General features: G+C 41.9%; 1 protein-coding gene across 3 annotated transcripts in view; it reads right to left on the bottom strand.

Moving 5' to 3' along the window:
* Positions 1–20842, bottom strand: part of KCNQ5 (potassium voltage-gated channel subfamily Q member 5) — a 268932-nt gene extending 248090 nt beyond the window's left edge. For 2 of the 3 annotated variants that reach the window (XM_079299139.1, XM_079299141.1), the window contains exon 1: positions 19485–20842. In XM_079299139.1, coding sequence (XP_079155265.1) covers positions 19485–19840 — 356 coding nt within the window. In that variant the 5' untranslated portion in view covers positions 19841–20842. The remainder of the gene's footprint in view (positions 1–19484) is intronic. The other variant, XM_079299140.1, reaches the window with a different exon arrangement.
* Between the last annotated feature and the right edge of the window lie 2052 nt (positions 20843–22894).

Below are 22894 nucleotides of genomic sequence, written 5' to 3'. Positions count from 1 at the left end.
AGTTTCAAGCATTAATCATTTCACATTACAGAGCCATACTTGCAGTCCTGAGGGATAAGACCTGAGCCCTTAGTAACTGCAAAGGCCAAAGTGAGTCTCTTCAGTGTGTGTGCTGTGCAAGCCAGTTACATGCTTGCTGTGGTTATCAGCTCTGCAGCAGGGCACTGCTGCACAGTCCTCAGCTCCCCTACAGCAGGAGCCCTGGAACACACCAAGATTCAAACTGAAAGGATTACCAAAGACACAGAGTCAGACTAAGAAAGGGTGAAAAACATATTTACACCCACAACTTCAACGGTTTTAAAGCAGAGCACCCTTGCTCACCACGTTTCAGAAGCCAGCCCAGAAAGAGTCACTGATTTTTTCCCAGTAATTTGTCTTCTCTGGAGGGGTAGAAGTGAATGATTCAAAGATAAAGCTGAAGGTTGGCTTGTCAAACTCTATTAACAGCTTCTAATACTTTTAACCAGTATTCAGCAGTACTTACACTGACTCTCCACCCTTTCCTTCAGCCTCCCAACTCTACTTTGTACTGGTAATACCAAATTGTGCTCCTTAGAGCACCAAGCAGAGGGAAGCAGCTCATCTCAAGAGCATCAGCCTCCCCCTATGAATTCCTCATGAAAAATGGAACAGGTAATGTCTAGTAGGAGTCTCACCTCTTTTCCCCATTTTTGTCATCTGCAGAGGAAAGAAGGGGAGTGGAAGAGAGAGAATGGCTGGTTGGGAATTTTTAGCAAATATTTCTCTTGAAAAAAACATACTGATTCACAAGTATGCAAACATTCATCAAAGGAAATTATTGATTTTATTTCGGCTTCACAGGAATATTGAGAAGTCTGAAAAGCCTTTGATTTCAGTGAGAAAGTCTTCTTAGTGAAGTTAAACTCAGTAAAGCATGATGGGACTAAACTGAAGCTCTTATCTAAGAGATATTTTTACATTTGATTTAGAAAAGAGGGAACACCAAACCTTGGCTGCAGTTTGGGATTGAATCTTTTAAATCTCACATTTTCTCAAGACAAAGGACAGTCTCTACCAGCTCTGACTGCCAGTCACCCCTTTTACACCATGGTCTGTGGAGTTTTGGGTATGCCTACACTGCTAAAGGCAAGGTGGCCAGAAGAGGTCTTGGGCACCACACTCCTGGACACTTCAGCTGTCCAAGCCCACAGCTCTGGTGTGTTCTTTGTTTTCAGGAACAGTTTGCTCCCACAACCCTTCAGTTTTGAGGAAAAGGACAGCAGATGGATGAAGTGGCCACAGAACTGGTTCATGTGCTACTTAACAGTAGGTTATAAAACATGTGATTTAAGTATAGTGCTGTAAAAAATACCATTCTGATGGGCTGCAAGAGTTTCCTCATTATTTTGTGCAGTTTGGACAAAAACCCCAAAGAATATGTGTAAGGAGTATCACCTGATGCCCAGAATTGTATAAGATGCCAAGTACAAAACAAGAGGCAGCCAGTCCTTTCTGGTGCAAGTTAGACCTCAGTGATGTGAAAACAAAAGCTCACATCATTTCACCTAAAGATCAGGAGCTACTACTTTAACAATATCTTTATACACATACACTTATATAGAAAAGCTCTAGAGTCCACCTAAAGCTGAGTCTGCAATTTGTTGGAACTCATCCACTTGATGGTGCCTCTGTATGCATGAGGAATAACCCAGCATATACATTAAATAACAGCTAAACATGCTCACATTGCACTGGCACATCTATCCAGTGTGTGGCTGCTGGGTCAAAAGGAAAACATCACACAAAGGAAGGGAAAGCTTAAAGCATGGGAGAAATGTCAAAGTTTTGAGAGCTACAGAGTGAGGGATAAATGTCCATTCACATCAATATTAATTTTTAAAGCTACAGTGCATGGGTTTTAGAATGATATTTTTATAAAATTATGTCCCAAATTTTTAAAAATAAACCAGAAAATGCCCCAGCAATATCCCCAAATTTCAATTTTGACTTTATTTTTCTACTCTTTGAGTCTCCAATGTCACTTCATTTTTCTTCTATTAGAAATTTAAGATGTTGTCTATATTATTTTTTTTTAATTTTAGGGAATGCATTTATGGTTATTATCTACCTAATTGAATTATAAAATATATTTTAAGTAAAGGAAAGTGAATAATCTAGTGAAGTATTTAACAGAATTTTGCAATATGCATATAGTAAATGGAGTATTGTTAATTTTAAGGAAAGGTTTAAGAGAAAAAAAAAATCATATGCAAGAATTTTTAGTAGGGGAAATAAACAAAACTCAAAGACCCTCTATTAAAAAATAAAATAAAATAAATAAATGAAAATTAACATGGAAAGGCCTAACTAACCATAACTGTGAAAACATAGTGACTCAAACCTAGCATTCACATCACTGCAGACTACACTGCCTACCCAGCTTTGAAGTGATTAACATAACACCAGTGGTTTAGGGGCAGCACACAGCCACACCTTAACAGACATTTACTGGCACCACCAGAGAAAACCATGCCTGCACTCAGGCAAGAGTAGCAGATGTGGGACATCACCTCTCAAATGAAGACAAGAAAACTGGGGCAGACCTCAAAAAACAAATCTAAAGAACACAAAAAGTAGATTCTGGATTTCTTTTTAAAAGTGCATAATAAACGGATTTTTTTTTTTTTTTCTTAGACTTAAATTGTACACACTTCTCTTAGGAGGAAATATTTTCAATAAATGGATGAATGTGATTTTGTGTTCTGGGAATTGACAGATTTCTTGTATTTCAAGAAAACCAATACTGTACACTGTGGCACTTCATTTCTCCCTAAATTACTACCCATATGGATTTTACTCCTTTATTTACACACAACCAATTAAGCACTTAATTGTATTTGATGCAATTAAAAATTATGTCTTCAATAGAACCTTAGTCTTCAAAAGCACAGAAACTGTTTTTGGATACCATTCAGTTTTAGTAGGACAATTACAGTCAAACTGCTTTCCTCTCCTAGTGACAAATTCAAATCCAATTTTTAGGAGCCAAAAATTAGCAGCAGCTAATGAATAATGTCTGGAAGAAGCTGCTGGTTTCAGTCTTGTTTTCAATCAGCACCATGCACCAAACTGCAGTACCAGTAATCAACACACTTTTTAGCAGGCTGATCATGCAAATCAAACTACATAAACTGCAGAAAAAAAAATCACTTTCAACAGCAATGTCCCAGGACAAGGTTACAGAAAACAGAAATTTGCAGAATTCAATGACCATGCTGGTTCTACATAACTGCTCCAAAGTTATACAGGACAATGCCATTTCCAGGAATGTCCATCTGGCATATTTCATATGTATCAAAGTTATAATTACTAAAATGAAAAAAAATATATATAAAAGAATACAAAAGAAAACAGGAAAAAAATAAAGCCCAGTTTCATAATTATGAAGCTCATCACAACAAACACAATAATAATTCGAAGTTAAATGGCACTAATTTTTTTCCAAATACCCTCCCTTGTATTTCTGCATTTTGTGTGCCTGGAAAGTTGCACAAAACACGTTGCTTCAGGGCTGCACCTAATTATATTGGACATCCAGAAATAGGTGCATCTGACTCAGAATTTCTGCATGCCTTGCCAACCAATCAAACCATAGGAAATGCAAACTATGCTTAAATTAAGCAATAAAGCACTGCAAGTTGCAAGTTGTAATGTATTAGCATACAGCACACTGCAAGGAAGAGCTCCACAACAGGAAATAAGTTCAAAGTGTATTTGTACCCAGCACTGCTGAGAGTATCTTCACAACTGTGACTTGACACAACTTGAGTCATACAAACAACTATTCCACCACAGGACTAACATCAAATGAGGGTAAGTGCACTATAGCAGTGATACCTTTAACTAGCAGCTGTTAACTCTCACCTTTTTAAACCTTTATAAATGTAAGGGATTTTCATTTGATTATCATGTCTCTCTGTAGACAATCTTCCAGACAGATTTAATTTCTTTAATGACAAACACTGAACTGGTACAAAACCAGGCTTTCATAGTAGCTCATGGTGAGAATTTGCCATTTTACCTTAAGGTAAAATTATGAGATTGGGCACTGTATTTTGCAGTGTTACAAGACAGATGGGAAATGGACCAAAAAATCCCGTGCTTGTCTGGTATTGTTCACCCAGAAACATCTCAAATACAGCAGGTGCAGCTGAGTTGTTTTATTTTCTCTTTCACCATACTATACCTGCAAATTATGTAAATCAACTGGACCAAATATGATCCCAGAGATTTCAAAAGAAAATATATTTAATCATGAAAACGTTACAGTATTTATTTTCATGCCTCGAGGGTGTTATAAATAATTAGCAATTTACACAAAGTTGCTAGAAAATGCACAAAACAAACCAGTAGATTAATCCTCAGATGTTTTCAACTTAAAAGCTAAAAATCAACCCTAACCACTAGAGAATGATCTGAGAACTATAAAGCAATTACAGTCATTGATAAGCACTGCATACACGGGCAACGATATCAGCAATTAAAGGAGAGAACTGCAAGCAATCCAAGCCAATTTTGAGAACTTTCCACTAGCAGCTGCTGTTCCATAGCAGCCCAGTCATTTGACTAACTTGTAAGGTCATTTTCTAAATGGGAAGTGATAAGTCTTAAGTCAGAGTTGCAAGGAGTTCTCTTAGTTGACACCTCTGTGCCAAGCAATGTGGCAGTAAATTCCAAGCAATGAGACAACTTAACATCAACAGCACTATATTAATGCATGTGGGTTTTTAGATTGATAATACAAAGAACAGTCTTCATCTATGTGCATTATGGAGCAAACTCTGTTATTAAACACTGCTTTGCACAAAGGCTGAAAACATAATATACAATCAGCTATCAAACTAAAATATGTTTAAGAGCTACTTGAACAATTGAAGTATTTCCTATTCATTTTACATTAGAAACATATCCAGATCTCCATGCCTGCAAAAGAACAATCATTTTCAGAAATGAATGAAACTGTATGTAGCAAAATCGGTTATTTTGTACCATATCATTTCCCAAACTCTGTGATTACCTTTGCAGCAGTATTTCAATGGCTACTTTTCAAGACAAAGTATTTTGCCATTTAGGTCTCTGTTACTCATTGCAAATGATGAAAGCAAAATTGTAAAAGCACTGTCTGCAGTGTACTGTGATACATTGCAGCTGCAGGTGATTTACCATATAATACACTACTGCACAAGGAGTCACTCCCGAGGCTGCTGCACAACATGACGAGGGGTTGATAGAAACCTGCACATTTTTTAAAAAATTACATAGCACTCTTAAAATATTCAATAATAAGAAGATAAAGCATCCTATTACTTTACATTTTGCTTGAGTAAGAGCTTCTGGATTGAGCCTGGAATTAACGGCTAGTAAACAGCTTTAGGATTTGGCCTGCAGTTTGTACCTGCTAAAGACTTCTTTATCCAAAAGTACTAGTGCTTGACTCAACAAAATATAAATCATGTTCTCTGCTTTCATTAATGGAGACAGCACTGTACGTCAGCACTTTTATATATACATATATATATTTATAAATAACTACATGCTTGAATGCATCAGAGAGTTTTCTGAAAGCCAAAAGAGTGTGAGGTAAATGCCAGGATAGTGCTGAAACTTCAAAGGAAATAAACCATGGTGCTAAAGGCTGTGTTCTTTTCACCCTCAGTAATGTCCATGGGATCCTGTTACAAGGGTGACCATTATTAAGTGTTTAGGTTCCAGTTCCTTCATCCTCTGGGGGACAACTTGAGTTAATCAGAGAGCACAGAGGTAAGAGAAGATCATTAGTCCCTTAGGAAATCAACTGGGCACAAGCAAAGAAGAAAAAATGGAAGGCTAAAAAGTCACTCAAATTGAAGTCTTATGTCTTAATTATGAGTGGTATATTAGAAAACACCTATATACTCAAAGAAGAAAAATAAGCTTTTTTTTCCAGCTTTCAGTTGGAAAAAGAATCTAGAAACACTTCAGAGTCAAAAGTTTGATGTGACCCTCCACAACAAAAAAAAAAAAAAGTCAAGTGGGTTTTGTTGGGGTTTATTATGGGCTTTTTTTTTGTGATTTTGGTTTTCTTTTTTCCCCTCAGGATACAAGAGCTGGCATTTTTATTTGCTATGTCTTTGGGAAAGACAAAAGTTTTTTTTTTAATACATGTGTATTGAGGGATTCAATGCAGAACTGAAACAACAAGCATAGTGGACTCAGCCTATTAAGACACCTACCTACCTTGACACATATCAATTTTAAGCACCTGTCATCCAGAGGTTAGTTTGTAAGAGAAAAAAACTATTTAAGACACTCAGTTGCAAAGATCTGGATTGCTGTTTCATCCAAGGTCGTGAGCAAAAAAACTTTTCCACTCCTGTTTTTGAAGAATTTGCACATAATTTATACACAGTTTTAGAGGTTTGGCAGAATGTCCCAGAAGCCACAGTGACAATAGCACAGCAATATGATCACTTGAAATTAATTAAACTATCTCAAGAACATTAAGTCCATCTCATTCCACACTAGAAACTGCAAAAGCATACAGGTGTAGAAGTGTGTTTTGAGAGAAGCAGCTTCCTAAAAACATACCTGAAAATGAACAAACCACTCAAATTCATGTGTACCTTTCTCAAAGATTGTCAAACCCTAGGATTTTGACAGCAACTCGTTTCAAACTACCTATGAGACTGATTTCAGTATGTTCTTCCATGGTTTCCCATTGACTGTTTTCCTCATATTCTTACCAGTTGCTACCAGTCACTTTATTTAGCAGGTTTTTTGCTCCTAGCTTCAGAGAAAACTGTAAAACTAGGTGTATCTTTAGCACTATTAATTCATCTGCATCCTAGTTTCCCTGCCTCATTCTGAGAAACTGTGTTGCTATTCTGCTTGTTCTTCCACCAGTCATCCACTTTTCTAACTCAGTACCTTCAGACAAAGACAAATAATGCAGGCAGGAGACTCTCATCAACTATATGATAATTAATCTTCATAAAATTGTTAAACAATGAAATTCCCAGCTCAGGCAACAGTTCAGCATCTGCCAAAACAAGTGTCACTTTCCAAAAGTGATTGGAAAAAAACACATCATAGGTTTAGTTACAGTTTTTCTGAGGTTGGGTTTAAGTTGCAGTAAGTTAGAAGTGCACTCATGCTAGTCTACTGTCAAGTAGTTTATATTAAAAGCACTTGTACCACATGCTGCTGAGGGTGTCAGACCTAGTAAAAAGAAACAGTTGCATTTGTTGTTTCCTTCCACTTAATGAGTCATGCAAAACTGACTTTCTGGTTTTGTTATTCCCTTATAAATGCAATTTTAGAAATTAACTAGCCAGATATTTTTTTGCAGCTCTTGAAAGTGAAGAGAAGTAACTTTCTCCCCAGGCAAGGAGGGAGCAGGAAGAGGAGCTGCTGAGGAGCAAGGGTTGTACAGCCACAGGGATGAGCACACAGAGCATACTGCTGAGTCCAGACAGAGGGAGGTGGCAAGAACCCAAATATTTAGAGTTTGCACAATAATTTGAGCTATGGTGACAGATAGGTCACACCTTTGAGATATTAGCTCGACAGAGACCATGTTAGGAATTATAAAGGTCCACCTCAACAATGTTTTCTGGGTTATCACCCTGCATGAAAGACAGTGACAACTGTTGTATGCAGAGATTTAGAAAAATGCAGGGTTATTTAAATGCTTGGATTATTTAATCATGAATTTGTATATTCTGCACTTGTTACATGAAAGAAATTTGCAGGTTGGTAAACGGCATCCTCCAGAACTGTATGTCTATGCGCCTAGCATCATTTTCACACAGTGTTCTTCATTAATTACTGTTTTTAATCAAATTACCATGCTAATCATTTTTTAGAACATGTACCCAGAAATTCCCAGGGCTAGACTGCAAGATAACAATTCTATTCTCCTGCCAGAAAACAGTATGAACTGTATGTGTAGTGATTTGTTGCCACCACCTGCACACCCTCTAGAGGTAGGGAAGGCAGCCCTCAGTTCAAAATTAATCCACAGATCCGTAGTTGGAACAGCACAACCTGCCAAGGTCACATATCCATTACAGTATGCCTCACGTTTAAAGACAAGGCTGAAAGACAGAACTTTATTACTGAGCCATCTCAAAATACTGATTAGAGCAGATATCCTGCAGGGTCATAAGACATGACTCTGACACACACTGGACTGGGATGAAGGCAGTCACTGGTTCACTGCAGGATGCTAAATATAGACGGGGAGACGAATGGGCATCTCTAATATACTGATCTCATTTCCAAAACCAAAATACACTTCAGATCTCTTGAGTGACTCTTCTGCAAATTGCTTCCAAGTCTTTACAATGTTCCCATTTTAAGCCAGGATCATTTTCATTTACTTCATAGAGATTTTATACTTAAGACACAGAAGAATACTATTTTGTAATGGATTAAAAAACCTGAAAAACACAATCAAAATTTCCTAAAATCATATTTCTCAAACAAATGCGCACTCCTCTAGTAAATTTTATCTTCCAGGTAGAGATTACATCTGAAATGCCACTTATGTTTTATCTTAACATATCTGAGTTTTCAGCCACTATCCATTATATTATTTAACTCCTAAAGCTGGTGATAAAAGAAAGCCAAAAAAATGCCATGACCTTTCATTGTGGTGAGATAATTTACAGATATGGGCGTATGAAAAATCCTGGAGAGAACAATCATACGAAGGATTTTTCCAAGTAAATACTTTTCTTCTGACACTTAGTGGTGTGGTATTGTGCTCAGTATGGTACAGTCACTTCAGCTCCAGCTTACCCATTCATGAACAGCAGCAATAACAACATTTAATCTAATATTAATATACTTTTAGATGTCTTTTATATTTCATGTGTATTATTAACTCAGTTATGGTTTCAAGGAAAAATCCCCTAGACAAGAGTAAGACTGACTGAATCCCTTTCTGCAGAAAAAGTCCCTGAGGACTGCATTTCTCACCGAGTTTCTGAATTCCAGAGGGCATTTCAGATGCATCTCCCCAGGTTTTCCTCCAAGTGTAGATGTAGACATGCTGGAGGTCATAGATTGGACTGCATATTGCTGTCCAGCTGCAGCCCTTCCCATGAAATGACCTGTAAGAGCAGCTAAAAAGTGACCTAAACTCCAGCAAAGAGTGGACTCAAACAGGAATAACCTAGTTGAGCCTCAGCTTTAGCAAGATTTACATGAATATTTACCAAAGAAAAAGCAATCAGGAACACAATCAGGTAGTGGACCAAACTTTAATGTTGTGATATTTCCTCAGATCTGCATACAGGGTCAAGACCTCACTGGAAGAAAAATGTAAAGGTCAATACCATGTTTTATTTACATATAAATCCAGTAAATTGACTTACACTATCGCTTCAGCTTTCTCTCTAGAGAAAACAGGTAAAGGGGGTGTGGGGGGGAGGGAATATTAAAAACAAATTATTAATAGAAGACAAACACATTTTTAATCAGAAAGCAATATAAAGGATCAGTCAAGTACTGTTACAGTCAAGTACACATTTATAAATTCTCCTTCTCTTCAATTATTGTGTTCCCTCCTAGATAAAGAAAGACATGCTGAAGTGAGGTGGGGACTAGTCTTCTCTTCAAAGTAACAAGCAATAGGACAAGAGGAAGTGGCCTCAAGATGTGCCAGGGGAGGTTTAGATTGGATATTAGGAAAAAATTCATCACAGAAAGGATTGTCAAGGATTGGAACAGGCTGCTCAGGGAAGTTATTCACTTCCCATCCCTAGAGGCACTCAAAAGACCTGTGGTAGATATGGAACTCAGGGACATGGTTTTGTGGTGGATTTGGCAGTGTTAGAGCTAAGGCTGCACTCTGATCTTAAACACCTTTCCCACCCTAAATGATTCTGTGATTTCATGCTTTTAAATTATCAAACTACATTCAGAAGAGTCTGAGGGACAGAAAAGCCCTCCCACTGCCAGTATAGGCTTTTCCTTCCTCCCTCCCTGTTGCACAGAGAACTTCAAGTAGCTTGTTCACACACAGCTTTACATTTCCTGTCATCTACACAGATCCTTCTGCACAGAGTTGTAAAGAGCAAGTCTCCTCCTTCCTGTGGCTATGATTCTTCTGGTATATGTGAATAAACCTGACTCTACAGATAGATATCAACTGCAGAGAGATGTAAAGAGAAAAAGAGACTTCTTTCCTCCTAATGAATTTAGAGACTTCTGACCTCAGTCAGCACAACTTTCTTGGATGTAAAAGACTTTTTCAAGCTGATGAACTTACTGTGTGGTGTCCCTGGAAAGATGGCAATTCCTTTTCTCCAGTACTGGGCTATATGATGGGAAAAGGACATCACCTGCTTACCTGTGCAGTGGTGTGGATATCCTGCCAGCCTCATCAAGCCAGCTCCAAGTGGGGCATTGCCTGTCATCTCTCCTGTGACAAAGCAGTTTCACTATTAAAAAGATGTACTTACAGAGACTTTCCTCACAGACAGTGGCCTACATTTTCAAACTCAGTGCCAAGGATCAGTGGCCCTCCATCCCCACTACTTACAGAAATGCATCCAAAACAATATTTCATCCTAATTTTTCCACAAAAGACCCTCTCAAGTATATCAGGACTCTTAGCCATATTCAGAAAGGCCCAGCAGTAACTTTTAAGTGCACTTCTGTCATGAGAGCTTCAAAGGGAAAGATTTGTACATTTACTTGTAATGGGTAGTTCTCAGATACCACGGTTATGGATGAGCTTAGGCCACATAAAGCAATTAAATGTAATGCCCAAGGAGAAGTTAGATGCTATTTCTGACTGAATGACCTCAAGAGTGTGTGCAAGTGTTTTAATCTATGACACAAGTGGAATAGGAGGTACCTGAATGTGTTCAGTAGTATTTTTTTTTCTCAAAGCATAGTTTTTTTATCCTCTTGGTTTGGTCATCTTTTACTCCTGGCACAAGTCTATTTCTTCCATATGTTATCAAGTATGACCACAATAAAATAATTAAAACTCTACAGAAATCTCAAAAGGCATTAATATGTTTGCTTGGTCAAACTATGGAGTCGCAAGGCAAGAAGGAAGCCAAGACAAACAGGAATATATTGCTTAAATCAAGACGTAGGCAGGTACTGAACTTCCTTTCTTCATTATTTCTAATCAGTTAAAGAGCATGATTCATTTGTTAAACTTCATTCTGTACAAGTGGGGAGAAAAAAAGTGAATTACCCATTGAATGCACAATAGAATAATGAAAGGAAGCTGCAGGTACTTCATGCCTTTGAAAATTATTCACTCTTCAAGAAAATGCTTAGAGACATATTTATGTCCATCTCTGTTAAGGAAAACACACACATTTATGTTTGAAGATTTTCTCAGATAAAGTTCAAACAGAAAATTTCAGATATGTCTGGCTGGAGGACAGTGTCCACCTCTGAATCACTGAACCAAACTGCATATATTAGGAAATAATCACAGAGTCTTTCAAGCAGAAGACACTGTCTGAGACTGCACTTCAGTGCCCCAAATGATGAACGTTTTGCTGAGCTTCCTGTAACGCAATTACACTGCAACTCAGAGAGCTATCACAAGATAAATCTAATGCCCAACAGAAAACTGAAAATATTTCTTGATTAGGTGCAGCTGACCTATAAGACACCCCTTGAACTTTTAATTAATACCTTTAAAGGAAGGGGGAGTGTTTTCACTTGAAAGGGCAACTCCTTAAAATTATTTTGCAATTGATAAACTGTACAGTTCAAGAATTTTCTACCTTAACTGACCTGTGGTGGCAATCCCCTGAGTAATCTACATCTGCTCTCTTACAGGAAATCTGGAAAACTAACTTACAAAAAGAAATAAAAAATCTTGCAGAGAAATCAAGAAGAAAAAAACCCACAAGTTCCCCGAAACTTGGTATATTTTATATAACACATGTTTACAAGTGACTCTCAATGCACCAGTATTAATTTCAAAAACCAAGAATGCATGCTGTATTGTGTTAATGGTTTGAGAAATGGCTTGGGTGTTAATGTTAATGGGAATAATCAACATTTATGGTGAAATAAACGTCTGCCTCATTAAGAATAACACAGTAAATTATGTCTACTACCTACACACGTTAGAGATTTTTTTATTAGATAGTATTATTCATGCTTACTACTCCATCTTTTCTACCTGAGAGCAGAAGACTCAATTTTACTTCAATTAAAATCAGTTGCAAATTTCATTAATTTTCACCACTTATGTTAATGAAAATATGAACCATATAAGAATGTTAAACACTTGACAAATAAACTTTACCTTTGAATAAGTAATAAATATCTTACCACAGTGAGATTTATTAGCAGCGTCAGCAGTTTGCATTGTCTAGGAATAAAAGGTTTTCCTTCTATGTATTGTCTCCATTAAAAAAATATTAATAAAGTAACAAACCATATGCTTTTCCTTTCCACTGAAACTATTATGAAAAATTTAACTGCATTTGTATGAGTATTGTTAAGTATATCAATTATGCTTATTCTCATGAATAGAGAAATCACTATTATTAATTGAATAATGATTGGTATTCCATTTGATGCTACAAATTATTTGAAATTATTGTGAAATATTGGTTCAACTGTACTTTCATCCAATTCAGAAAAATAAATTAAGCTGCAATTAACAGTAAAACAGGGTGAATAGCTATCAAAAATATAGTCAGACTTGGAGAATGGAAAGAACATCAAGTCTGAATAGATATCATGACCTATTTTTGATTTTAAAAGTTGAACAACACAGCCACTTTAAAAAGTGTCCTGTGAAGAAAGATGTCTAGATCATTAAGATATTGTTCAGGCCTACTTTGAAAATCTGCCATACAAATACTCTCTCACAGTCAATTAAAACCTTTATAAATTCTATCTTTAATTCACTAAAACCACTTCTCCTTTAAGAACACATATTTAATGCCATAATAGAATTTCCTATACCATCCCTCAGAATAAATCTGTAATTTTGGGCAGGTTCTTTCACCATATGAGACCACGGAAAGTTTCTCAAGAGTTCCCACATAATACAAGTAACTCAATAAAAAAGACAAGAGATACCTCAGCAAAGACTGGCACACCAAGAAAAATAAACCTGAGATAGGAGTCTCATCCCCATGTATAATGCTGATTGCATGGATGCTGTGAAAGGAGAAAAAATTACAGAGAAAAGATAATTATAAAGAAACCTCTTAACTCATGTCTTGCTTTAAGATGAGGAAGATCCTGCATCCAAAGGTTGTACATTTATTTGAAACTCAAATACTAACCTAATATCCACCCTCCTAAACACAATTCCTAATCTCATTTCTGAAATAAACCTTAAGACAAATAGAAGAAAGTCCACATGCATGAGCTTTCCCCAACCCAGGTCTTGGTGACTCTTTCTCACAGAAAACTTTTTGCACCTTCTTTACTGAAAGCTGTGGATCAATTTTGATTTTTATGGAAAATGAGCCATTTCCCATGGATCACTACTCTTGAGTCAGAAAGTAAGGCCAGTGCAAATGAGAAAATTTATAAATCAAGCTTCAAAAACATAAATGTGAAACCGTATTTTACTAAGGTAAGTATAAACATTCCTTATACTTATCTATTGGAAATCCTGAGGTGGACAATAATTCCCCCCCAAAAAAACCAAAACAAAAACAAAACAAAAAAAAACCACCAACCCACAAACAAACAAACAAAAAGCCTCCACCAAATAACAACAACAACAAAAAATAAGCAACTCTCCCCTCCATCCCAGAAAATAATCAAAGAAAAGCCCAACAAACAAGTGAAAAATAGAAGCTAGATGTTGTTTAGTGCACATGACAGGGTTGCAGGAGAGGTCTGCTGTCCATGAACAACACCAGGAGAGAGGAGGAATGAAGCATGGCTGAGCATTTGATCTTCTCTGCCAATCACAAAGCAAGAGGACAAGCAGGTTTAAAGCTTGTTCAATCTCCACTGCTCTGGTCCGTGCACAATGACTGAGATAGAAGAAAATACCAGACATGACCATAAACATCTGTGAGCACAGCTAAGAGAAAGGCAGATACTGCACCTGGTGCAGAATAATCCCATGTATCCACTCAGGCTGAGAACCCACTGTTTGGGTGGCAGGCCCAGCAAAAAGGGCATTTCTGTGGAGACAGCAGGTGGAGCAAGCCAACAGCATGCTTTCATCAGAAATAAAGCAAGCAGCAAGCAACTACATTAGAAGACTGGGACTGGCAGGTTGAAAAAGTTTTCTCTACTCAGCATGGCCTTACACTAGGGCAGTCAGCTGTGATCCCTCCCAGCTGAACAGGAATGTGAGGAAGACAGAGGAGATGCTGGAGAGCACCCAAGATACTCAGGAGCCTTGAGCTTTTCTCTTGGAGCAGTTGATGGAGCTGAGCATGTTTGATCTGACAGAAGGGTGATCTAACAGGTGCCCTAGTAGCAGCCTACATCTACTTGAAGAAATCACAATGGTAAAGAAGCCAAAATCTCAGCAGTGACAGAACATATGTAAAGGGAAATTGATCGTAAATTGCCACTTGGGAGATTCAGGGTGGCTCTTCCATTCTCCCCTTCCCATGTCAAATCCTCTCTTTTTTCAACAGGCAGGTGGTGCAGATCTGCAGGTTATTCAGCAAGGTGGTGGGACCCTCATGCAGTGAAATTTGAGACCTGTCTAGACAAAGCCATCTCATACAACTGGGAAGAGTGTATCTCCCAGCTGGACGGGGTAATTTCCTAAAGCTCCTTGAAAACAATGTGAGAAATATCCACATGTATAGAACCACAGATCACTTCAAATGTAGTAAATGCCTGAAGATTTATACTGAAACGAACCTAAATACCCACTTTTATTTATTGTCTCTGAAAGAAAATGCCTTCTAAAGTTTGTGTGCTACAGTTAAAGAGCTTTAAAGTTTTATTTTTTTTAAACTTTTCTCAGATTTACCTAGTAAGATTTGATTTGCTACATATTTATGTTGTCAACACTATTATTTGTTAATTGTAAATATAATGTTATTATTTGTTTTTACAAAAATATAGAAATACATTGTTACCCTAACACCACCAGATCCTGACTCTGAAATGGTGCCTGAAAACATGAAAGCTGCAGAGTTACCCATAGAGCACGTGGAACTAGGTCATTATACGCCACAAGATGGGAAAAAAAAAAAAAGATAAAAAAGTTTCTTCTACTTTCAATAGTATGAGTAAAAGCAAGTGCTTTGGCTGTTGCACATGATGGTTTTTCTAATCAGAACATGGAACCTCCAGTATTATACCAAGGGCACGGTGTGATGCAGCTCTGTCAGCTCACATGCAAAGACCTGCTGTTCAATAGCCATCCTGATCATTACTGAGCTACATCCTTTCTGGCAGACCTGGAAGGCTAAAATAGCCAGTTAAATCTTTGATGACTTCATTAAAAATTTTCCAGAAATAATTTTTCAGTCTTTTTCTATCAATAACGCAAAGGACAAGAATAATACCATACAGGCTCTTGCAATTCAACTAAAATCCTGTCATATCTCTGCAGTGGCCAATGGGGGATGCTCATGAAAACCTATCAATACAGGCCATGCAAAGTGCTTCTGTCCTTGTGCACACATCCAGATGTGTGATTTGGAATTCAGAAGCTTCCAGAGCAAAAGTTGGTAGCTTTGTAAAGAGAAGGACATCCCCACAACAAATGTCAAAGACTTTTGCATGGAATATATTACAAAGAAGTCAGTAAGAAACAGAAACTTCATTATTCCTGAAATAAATCCAACATGTTAAATTAGGAAACTTATGCAACTAATTATATCCTAGCAGCATAAACAGTATCAAAGAGCAGTATTTTTTTCTGAATATCTCATGCCATCTCATTTTCAGAATGTCAATTAAGAACAAAAATAATACAAAGTCCTTATGGTAACTGAAGATGAAACCCAGAGTTAATTTTGCAACAAATCTGGAATTCCCCTTTGATCATTCTAAGGCAATAGCTGCACATTTTTATCACACCAAACAAGCCATAATAAACTGCAACAGTGATAACAGAAAGCAATCCTGTGACATCCCAAGACTTTAGAAAAGTTACAATATCACGGCCTTTTAATGTAAGCACACGTGTTATATGTGCACATGGTTCCATGTGTAGGTGACGTGGTGTGGCATAAATATTTTACTAGCAGGAGTTTAAGTTACTGACTCATTACACACAAATGGTATGAATGTTCTTTTCTGATTTTATAAGTGTTCATATTTTGGTGCCCCTGAATGATTAAGAACAGAAAATTGTGGTATCTGAAAAGAGGGTTTTCAAAAACCTGAAGGAAAGATCTTAATTTTTTAATGGGGCTTTCCATGTAAAGAGCTACTGAGGTGCACAAAAAAGCAGTCAAGAAACTGACATTATGGCTCTGCTCCCCAGCACGACTTTACTGGAATCAAAGGCCTTTGCTCAAAAGTAACTTCTTTCCCTAGATGCAGAAATTTGCAAATTAGCTGTTTTTTCTAGAATCTGGCAGGTTTGCATTTACAAATAAACTAACCAATTGACTTCTGAATGTAGGTCACAACACTCATTCCTTAGGTGACTGACCTATTTTTATCATATTTGAAAAGGCAAGAGGAAAAAAGAAGAGCTAACTGGGCACACTTCTCAGCCCTAAAGTGTATTTCCCTATGGGAGTGATACATGAAAATATCACTGCAGGAATGATTTCTTATTTGTAACAAATCTTCAATTCCCTAGCTCTTATTAAAAAAAAAATAAAATACCCAAATCTAAACTGCTGGATCAAAGCCTTTAAACCAAAACCCTGTAACCACCCTTGCACTACTTCAACCTGCATATGAGAGTGAGGTTTCAGGAGACCAATGATCTACTCAAAAGGTCTCACCCCAGATAGCCCATTCCTGAAACAGAAATAGTACAGAGCTATAACAGGCTCCACTGCAGTCAAGAATAGCTTAGCAGTAGTGGAAGCACACATCTCCTCCATGTAATGTCTTTGCAACTCTAAGCTACTTGTCTCAAGACTTCTTTTTTTTCAAATAGTTGTGGCTTTTTTATTATGTTTTGGTTTTTAATTCTGTAAGAAAGTCTGCTTTCCAAGATGCAACGATATTTGATCAGGTGGCTGGAAAAAAATGAGCCTGGAACACCATAAATATTATCCTATTATCTGACTGTGATCAAATCAGAATTATAAAAATACATTAAAATAATTTGTAGACTGGCAATAAGGATGGCTGTCAAACTGAAATCCAATGGAACTTCAAATGCACCTTAAACACTGTATCAGTGACAGATACTTTAAGGTAATATTATTACTAGGTGTCATATACCACAGTAGTGTTTCAAGCTCTTTCACACAGATCTGTTCAGATAAAAGACGTGATGTTGGCATTACATTTGCCAAAATTGCCATTTGCAATTAAAAATTAAAACTGGCACTCTTTCTATGCAGGCAATTATCTAAACGCAGCTGGCAATCTTCCTTGTTTACAGCACTGCTGTGTCATGACTCCACTCCATTTGGAAATTTACCACCTTTTTTTTTTTTTTTTTTTTTTTTTTTTTTTTTTTTTTTTTTGGGTAAGGTTTAAACTTGTCAGCTGTATTTCCAGCTTGAACTTCTCTGGTTTTAAAGATTTCTATCATGAACTCTAATGAAAAGGTCCAAAACTAAAATTTGCAGATTTTGTATGGCAATTTCAGGCACTGGAGGAAAAGGATTCCTAGTACATATTTTGGTGTTTGTTGCAACACTAATTTACATCCATCTAGGCCACAGGAAAATACCTGTAAGAACACAGACTGCAAAATGTAGCAAATAAATGCGCTCCAAGAAGAAATTTTTAGGTGTAAAACAGAAATAATGGGAAGATCCTCTAAGTGGACAAAAATCTGAATAATACTGCATAATATATGACATTAAGCATATTTGCTATCTACAGTAATTGTCATCTACTAAATGAATCTATGCACAAAGTACCTTATTAATCAGACTGCCGTGGTTTTGGCACCTTTTTACTTATAACAGCTGCTATTAAAGTAAGATTCGAGGGTTTCCCTACTGCTGGGAGAGGAGAACTCCTTATGCTGTCAAACAGCTTTTAGGGAACAGTTGCTTTTTAGCCAAGATGCTGGAACCGCTAGCTTGATTTCCACGACTATCAGGGAACAAATACAGTTAGTTACAGCATATCAGCTAAATATTCTGATTGGTTTATGATGAATTTCCTGTAGTCAGATATAACAATACCCTGTATTATATCCCCAATACAGTAATGCTTAACTTCCTCCCTCTGTAATTGGTCCTGTTTTCTCCCATAAATATGATTGTCGTGATTCTTTGTCAGACTGCGTTGTACGTTTTGTCCAACCATCAAAAAGGATTTTGAGTGGGGCGCCTTTCCCCTGAATATTACCAAACCCCATAAAAACCCATAAAAACAGAGGATTGCTAATGAACATGGCTGACCCCAAGCAGTGACAGCCACGGGTCCCCTAGCACAGGTGTCGCGGACAAGCCTCTAGAAGTCAAAGCAGCACAAGTTTCGCAGCGCGGTGACGGTACCGCTCTCCACTGAGCCATGAGACGGAACATTTCCGTCAGGGGCTTTTTCAGGATGAGGGCGACAGGAACCGTCACTTGCTAAGATCAAAAGCTCAGCAGCGGCAGGCATGGGCGGAGAAGCCGCTCGCTGCACGCACCCTGCCTCGGGCGGCCCCGGCGCTGCCAGCCGCAGGTGGCCGCACCTGGGGCGCAGCATCCCGGGCGAGCGCCCGCGTGGGAAGCCGCCGGCACCGCACTCCCTGCGAGGCGGGGACCAGGCGCGCCCGGAAAACACGCTGGAGGCAGAGCCGAGCGCTGCGGCTCCGCGGCGGTAACTTTTCAAAGCGCGCAGCGCTCGGTGTCCGCCCGGCAGGACAGGCGCCGCGGTACCGCTGGTACCCGCTGCGCTCCACCGTCACGGGGAGGACCCGGCAGCCGCCGGCACCCCTCGCTCCCTCTAACCTCGAGGGAAGGCGTACGGCATCAGCGGGAGCGCCGCGCAGTCTCCCCCGCGCAAGCCGGCTGCCTCCAGCGCCCGGGAGACCAGCGAGCGTGTTGCTCCCCGCCGGTTTCTCTGCCGGGTGAACCGAGCTTTTCCCCCATCACCTCCCACCCAGGGCTGCGCGGGATGTCCCGCCGCCCGCGGAGAGCCGCGCCGCAGGTGGCAGCGGCTCCCGCGCCTCCGCTGACTCCTCCCGGGCGCTGTCGGAGCGACTCGCGGGGTACTCGTCCTCCCTGTGTCCCGCACGGAATGATGCCCAGGGACCGGAGGGGCAGGCGGGGAGGGACGCGCCGCGCCGTGCGGCGGGGCTCTGCTCAGGACAGGTGCGGGAGGCAGCCGCGGAACGGACGGGAGGGGTCGGGACAGGACGGGGCAGGACAGCACAGGACGGGACGGGAGGAGAGGGGAGCGGGGTCGGTACTCACACGAAGGCGTGATAGACGAAGGCCCATCCGCGGGGCCGCTCCAGCACGTTGTACAGGTAGTTCTGCAGGCGGCGGTACTTGGCGTTCCTGCGGCAGCTCGGTCCGCTGCTGTACGACAGCGGCTTCCCCAGCAGGCTCATGCGGGCGCCGTGCTTCCCGCGGCGGCCCTCCCGCAGCCCGGCGGGGGCGGCCGCGCCGCCGGTGCCCAGCAGCAGCAGGCCGTCGCCTCGGGCCGCCGAGCTCGTCAGCGCCCTGCCCCGGCCCGACTCCACATCCTTCATGCCCGCTGCCGCGCCGCTCTTCACCCAGAGCCCCGCGGAGCCGCCCTCCTCCCCGCCGCCGTGGTTGCGGGGCATGGCATCACCCCGGGCGCCGGAGCGGGCGCCGGGGCCGCGGCGGAGCAGGGCGCGGGCGGCGGCGGCCAGGCACCCCGCGGCAGCAGCCCGCAAGAGGCAGCGGGGGCCGAGGGTCTCCGGGCGGCGCCCGCGGGGCGCGGGGGCGCGGGCCACTTTGGGCGCCCGGCGCGGCGGGCCGGCCTGCGGCAGCTTCGCGGGGGCCCCGGCGAGGGAGCGGGCGCCCCCCCGGGCGCGCTCTCCTCCCGGGCGGCGGGGCCCCGCCGCCGGTCCCCGCAGCGCCGCCCGGCGTGGCCCCGCGGCCCGGGACGGGGAGCAGGAGGAGGGAGGGAGGGCAGCTCCTCGCGGCTCCGGCGGAGAGGCCGCGGTTCGGCGGTGCCCGCCGCCGCCCGCTCCCTCGCTGCCTCCCGCGGCGTTCGGCCCGGCCGGGTCGGGCAAGCTGTTGCTCTCGCTCCGAGCGGCGGAGAAAGTCGGCGAGGCGGGCGGGCCGGTGCGGGCAGGCGGGGGCCGCGCCGCCGGGCGCCTCCGCGTCCCGGGGCGAGAGCGGCAGAGGCAGCGGCGGTGCCCGCGGCGGGGCGGGCGGCGAGCGGCTGGCGGGACGCGGCGCCCGCGTTCTACGCGCGCTCCCGGGAAATGTCCATGTAAGTCCGAGAAAGTAACAAAACTGCCGTAAGTCCCGGCCGCGGCGCGGGGGAGGATCGGCCGGCGGCGGGACCCCACCGCGGGCGGGGAGCGCGGGCGGCCCGGGCGGGGCAGCGCAGACGAGCCGCCGGGTGTCCCCCCGAAGGGGCAGCGGGGCCCGGCACGCCGCTCCGGCGCTTCCGCCGTGTCCCGGCCTCGAGCGGCGGCGAGACAGCAGATCCCAGGGGCAGCGGCGAGCCTGCCCTTCCCGCGGGCTCCCCCACGGGCCCCGTCAGCTCCGGCCCCGGCGCGGTGCGGCCGGAGCGCAGCGGTGCCGCCGCTCGGTGCCCGCGCTGCGTCGAGACAGCGATGCTCCCCCTGCCGAGCGCGGCCCTTTTACGCCCCGCCGCATCAAGGTGAGCTTGCGGAAAAAAACACCACCCACCCCGGCACCCGCAGGCGCGGCCGCACCGCGCCCGCTTTGTCCGTGGGTTATTGCCCGTGGGTTATCGCCCGTGCTCAGCAGCGACCCCCGGCCGCCCCCAGGACTCCCCCGCACGCCCGGTCCCCTGCTGCGGGCAGCCCCGCCCGTGCCGCTCCTGGTCGGCAGCTCCCGCTGTCCCCCCGGGATGCCTGGGAGCCCCGCGCTGCCCCGGGAGCAGGATGAGCCACCCCTGGCACTTCAGCACCCATTGCACGAGAAATAGCTGTATGTCACTGGTTTTGCAGCCGGAGCGCCACGATGAGAAAATGTGACACTAATTCTTGAAGTGTTAATGAAAAACAGTAAGGTGTATGCTAATGTTAGGGAAATTCAATAGAAACATTCAGAAATTAATTTTCTGGGTGTTTATCTTTGCGCTGGCTAGTTAGAGGACAAGCTCTCAAGCTTTGATTAACACGGTCTTCAACTCCCAGAAAAGAAGAAACTGCAAGACACATTTCATGTTCTGACAGTGAGCCTTAACTTGTGCCTCTGCTAATGCAACATGGACACACCACCAGTACTAATTCATTGCTACAATATGTCCAATGCCATCAGATGTATTTGAATGACGAGTTTAAACTTCTTGCTGTCTTCACTAGACTTTTTCCTCCACTGCAGGCCACTTCTGACAGGAAACTTCAAACACGTGAACCACATTGGCCACTCAGACTCGTGATAAGGGATGGCAGAAACAGCACACATGTCAAAACAGATGTTAAGTAGTTGATACAACTATCCACAGAAATCCCATTAATATTTAAGCTTTCCAGTGGCACATATCTACTCTTCTTTCTTTGAATTGTAAATTGAGTTAGTTAATCCTTCATTTACTACTTGTTTGCATTTCCCTGGTTTGATATACGCAAGAGTTTGTACTCTTCATTTTTCTCATGCCTATGTACTCATTTACAGCTGAAGATGCACAGCATGCCTTTACCATCAGCCACTCCTCCAGAACCATGCTTAGATTTAAACTCTAGTGGCCTTAGTCACTTGATTTGAGGGCTGATACTCAAATTCTGGAAAGCCAAACTTTAGCTGAGAGCACATGGTCCAACTCAGGGAGGCCTATGTCCCAGGGGCACTAACCCTTGAGCTTTGTTTAGTCGCTGGTGTGGGCAATGGCACAGCTCACAGCAGTATGTGTGCATCACTCTTGACAGAACTGAGGCTTTAAATTGAGGATTGGGCCAATAAACTATGAACATTACTGAACTCCAGTTCCTGATGTACTTTTTGTGATCCATTAAGACATATTGTTATAATTCTGTGCCCTCTAGTGGTGCTTAAAATCATCAATTAATTTAAATAATCATAAGGAAAACAGTCTGTGAGCACAAGTTGAGCCAGTATTGAAATGTAGCCATAGATTCCAGAACAACTAGAAGCTAACATAAGTAATACACTTAGTGATGGATTATTTTATTTTTTACAGTGTATGAACAAGTGTATTTTCCCATCTGTTATCTGTTATTAAATAAATCCTTTAAAAAGTATGTATTATGAGAAGACATTTATGGTAATTAATCTAATCCCTATTTGTTCATATGTTAGATAACCAAGGCATGATATGTTGGTTGAATATGGAGATCATTAGGCAGCTGCTGGTCCTCTGGCAGGCAGGTCCTCTGTAACAAAGCTAGTCCTCATCTAAATATTTACTGCAAAATGCAGGTCTGCATTTATAGGACAACAAATTCCCCCGATATTTTGGCTTCAGACTATATAATACCTGCAGAGATGAGTCGTGTGAAATTCTAGCATCTCTGCATGGTCCAAGGTCATCCTGGGTTCAGATGTCAGTAAGAGGATCTACTTGACGAAATCTCCAAGGCAAGAGCATCCCAAGGAATCTTGACTTCTCCAGGCTGCAGGTACAGTATATCACACCTGCAGAGGGACAAGGAAAATGACATGCTAAAGTGCAGCTTTGGAGTCACTGTCAGTGT

This window comes from Erithacus rubecula, assembly GCF_903797595.1.
Source record: "Erithacus rubecula genome assembly, chromosome: 2".
NCBI lineage: Eukaryota > Metazoa > Chordata > Aves > Passeriformes > Muscicapidae > Erithacus > Erithacus rubecula.
Note: the sequence above shows the minus strand (reverse complement) of the source record. Positions and strands in the feature narration are given on the sequence as shown.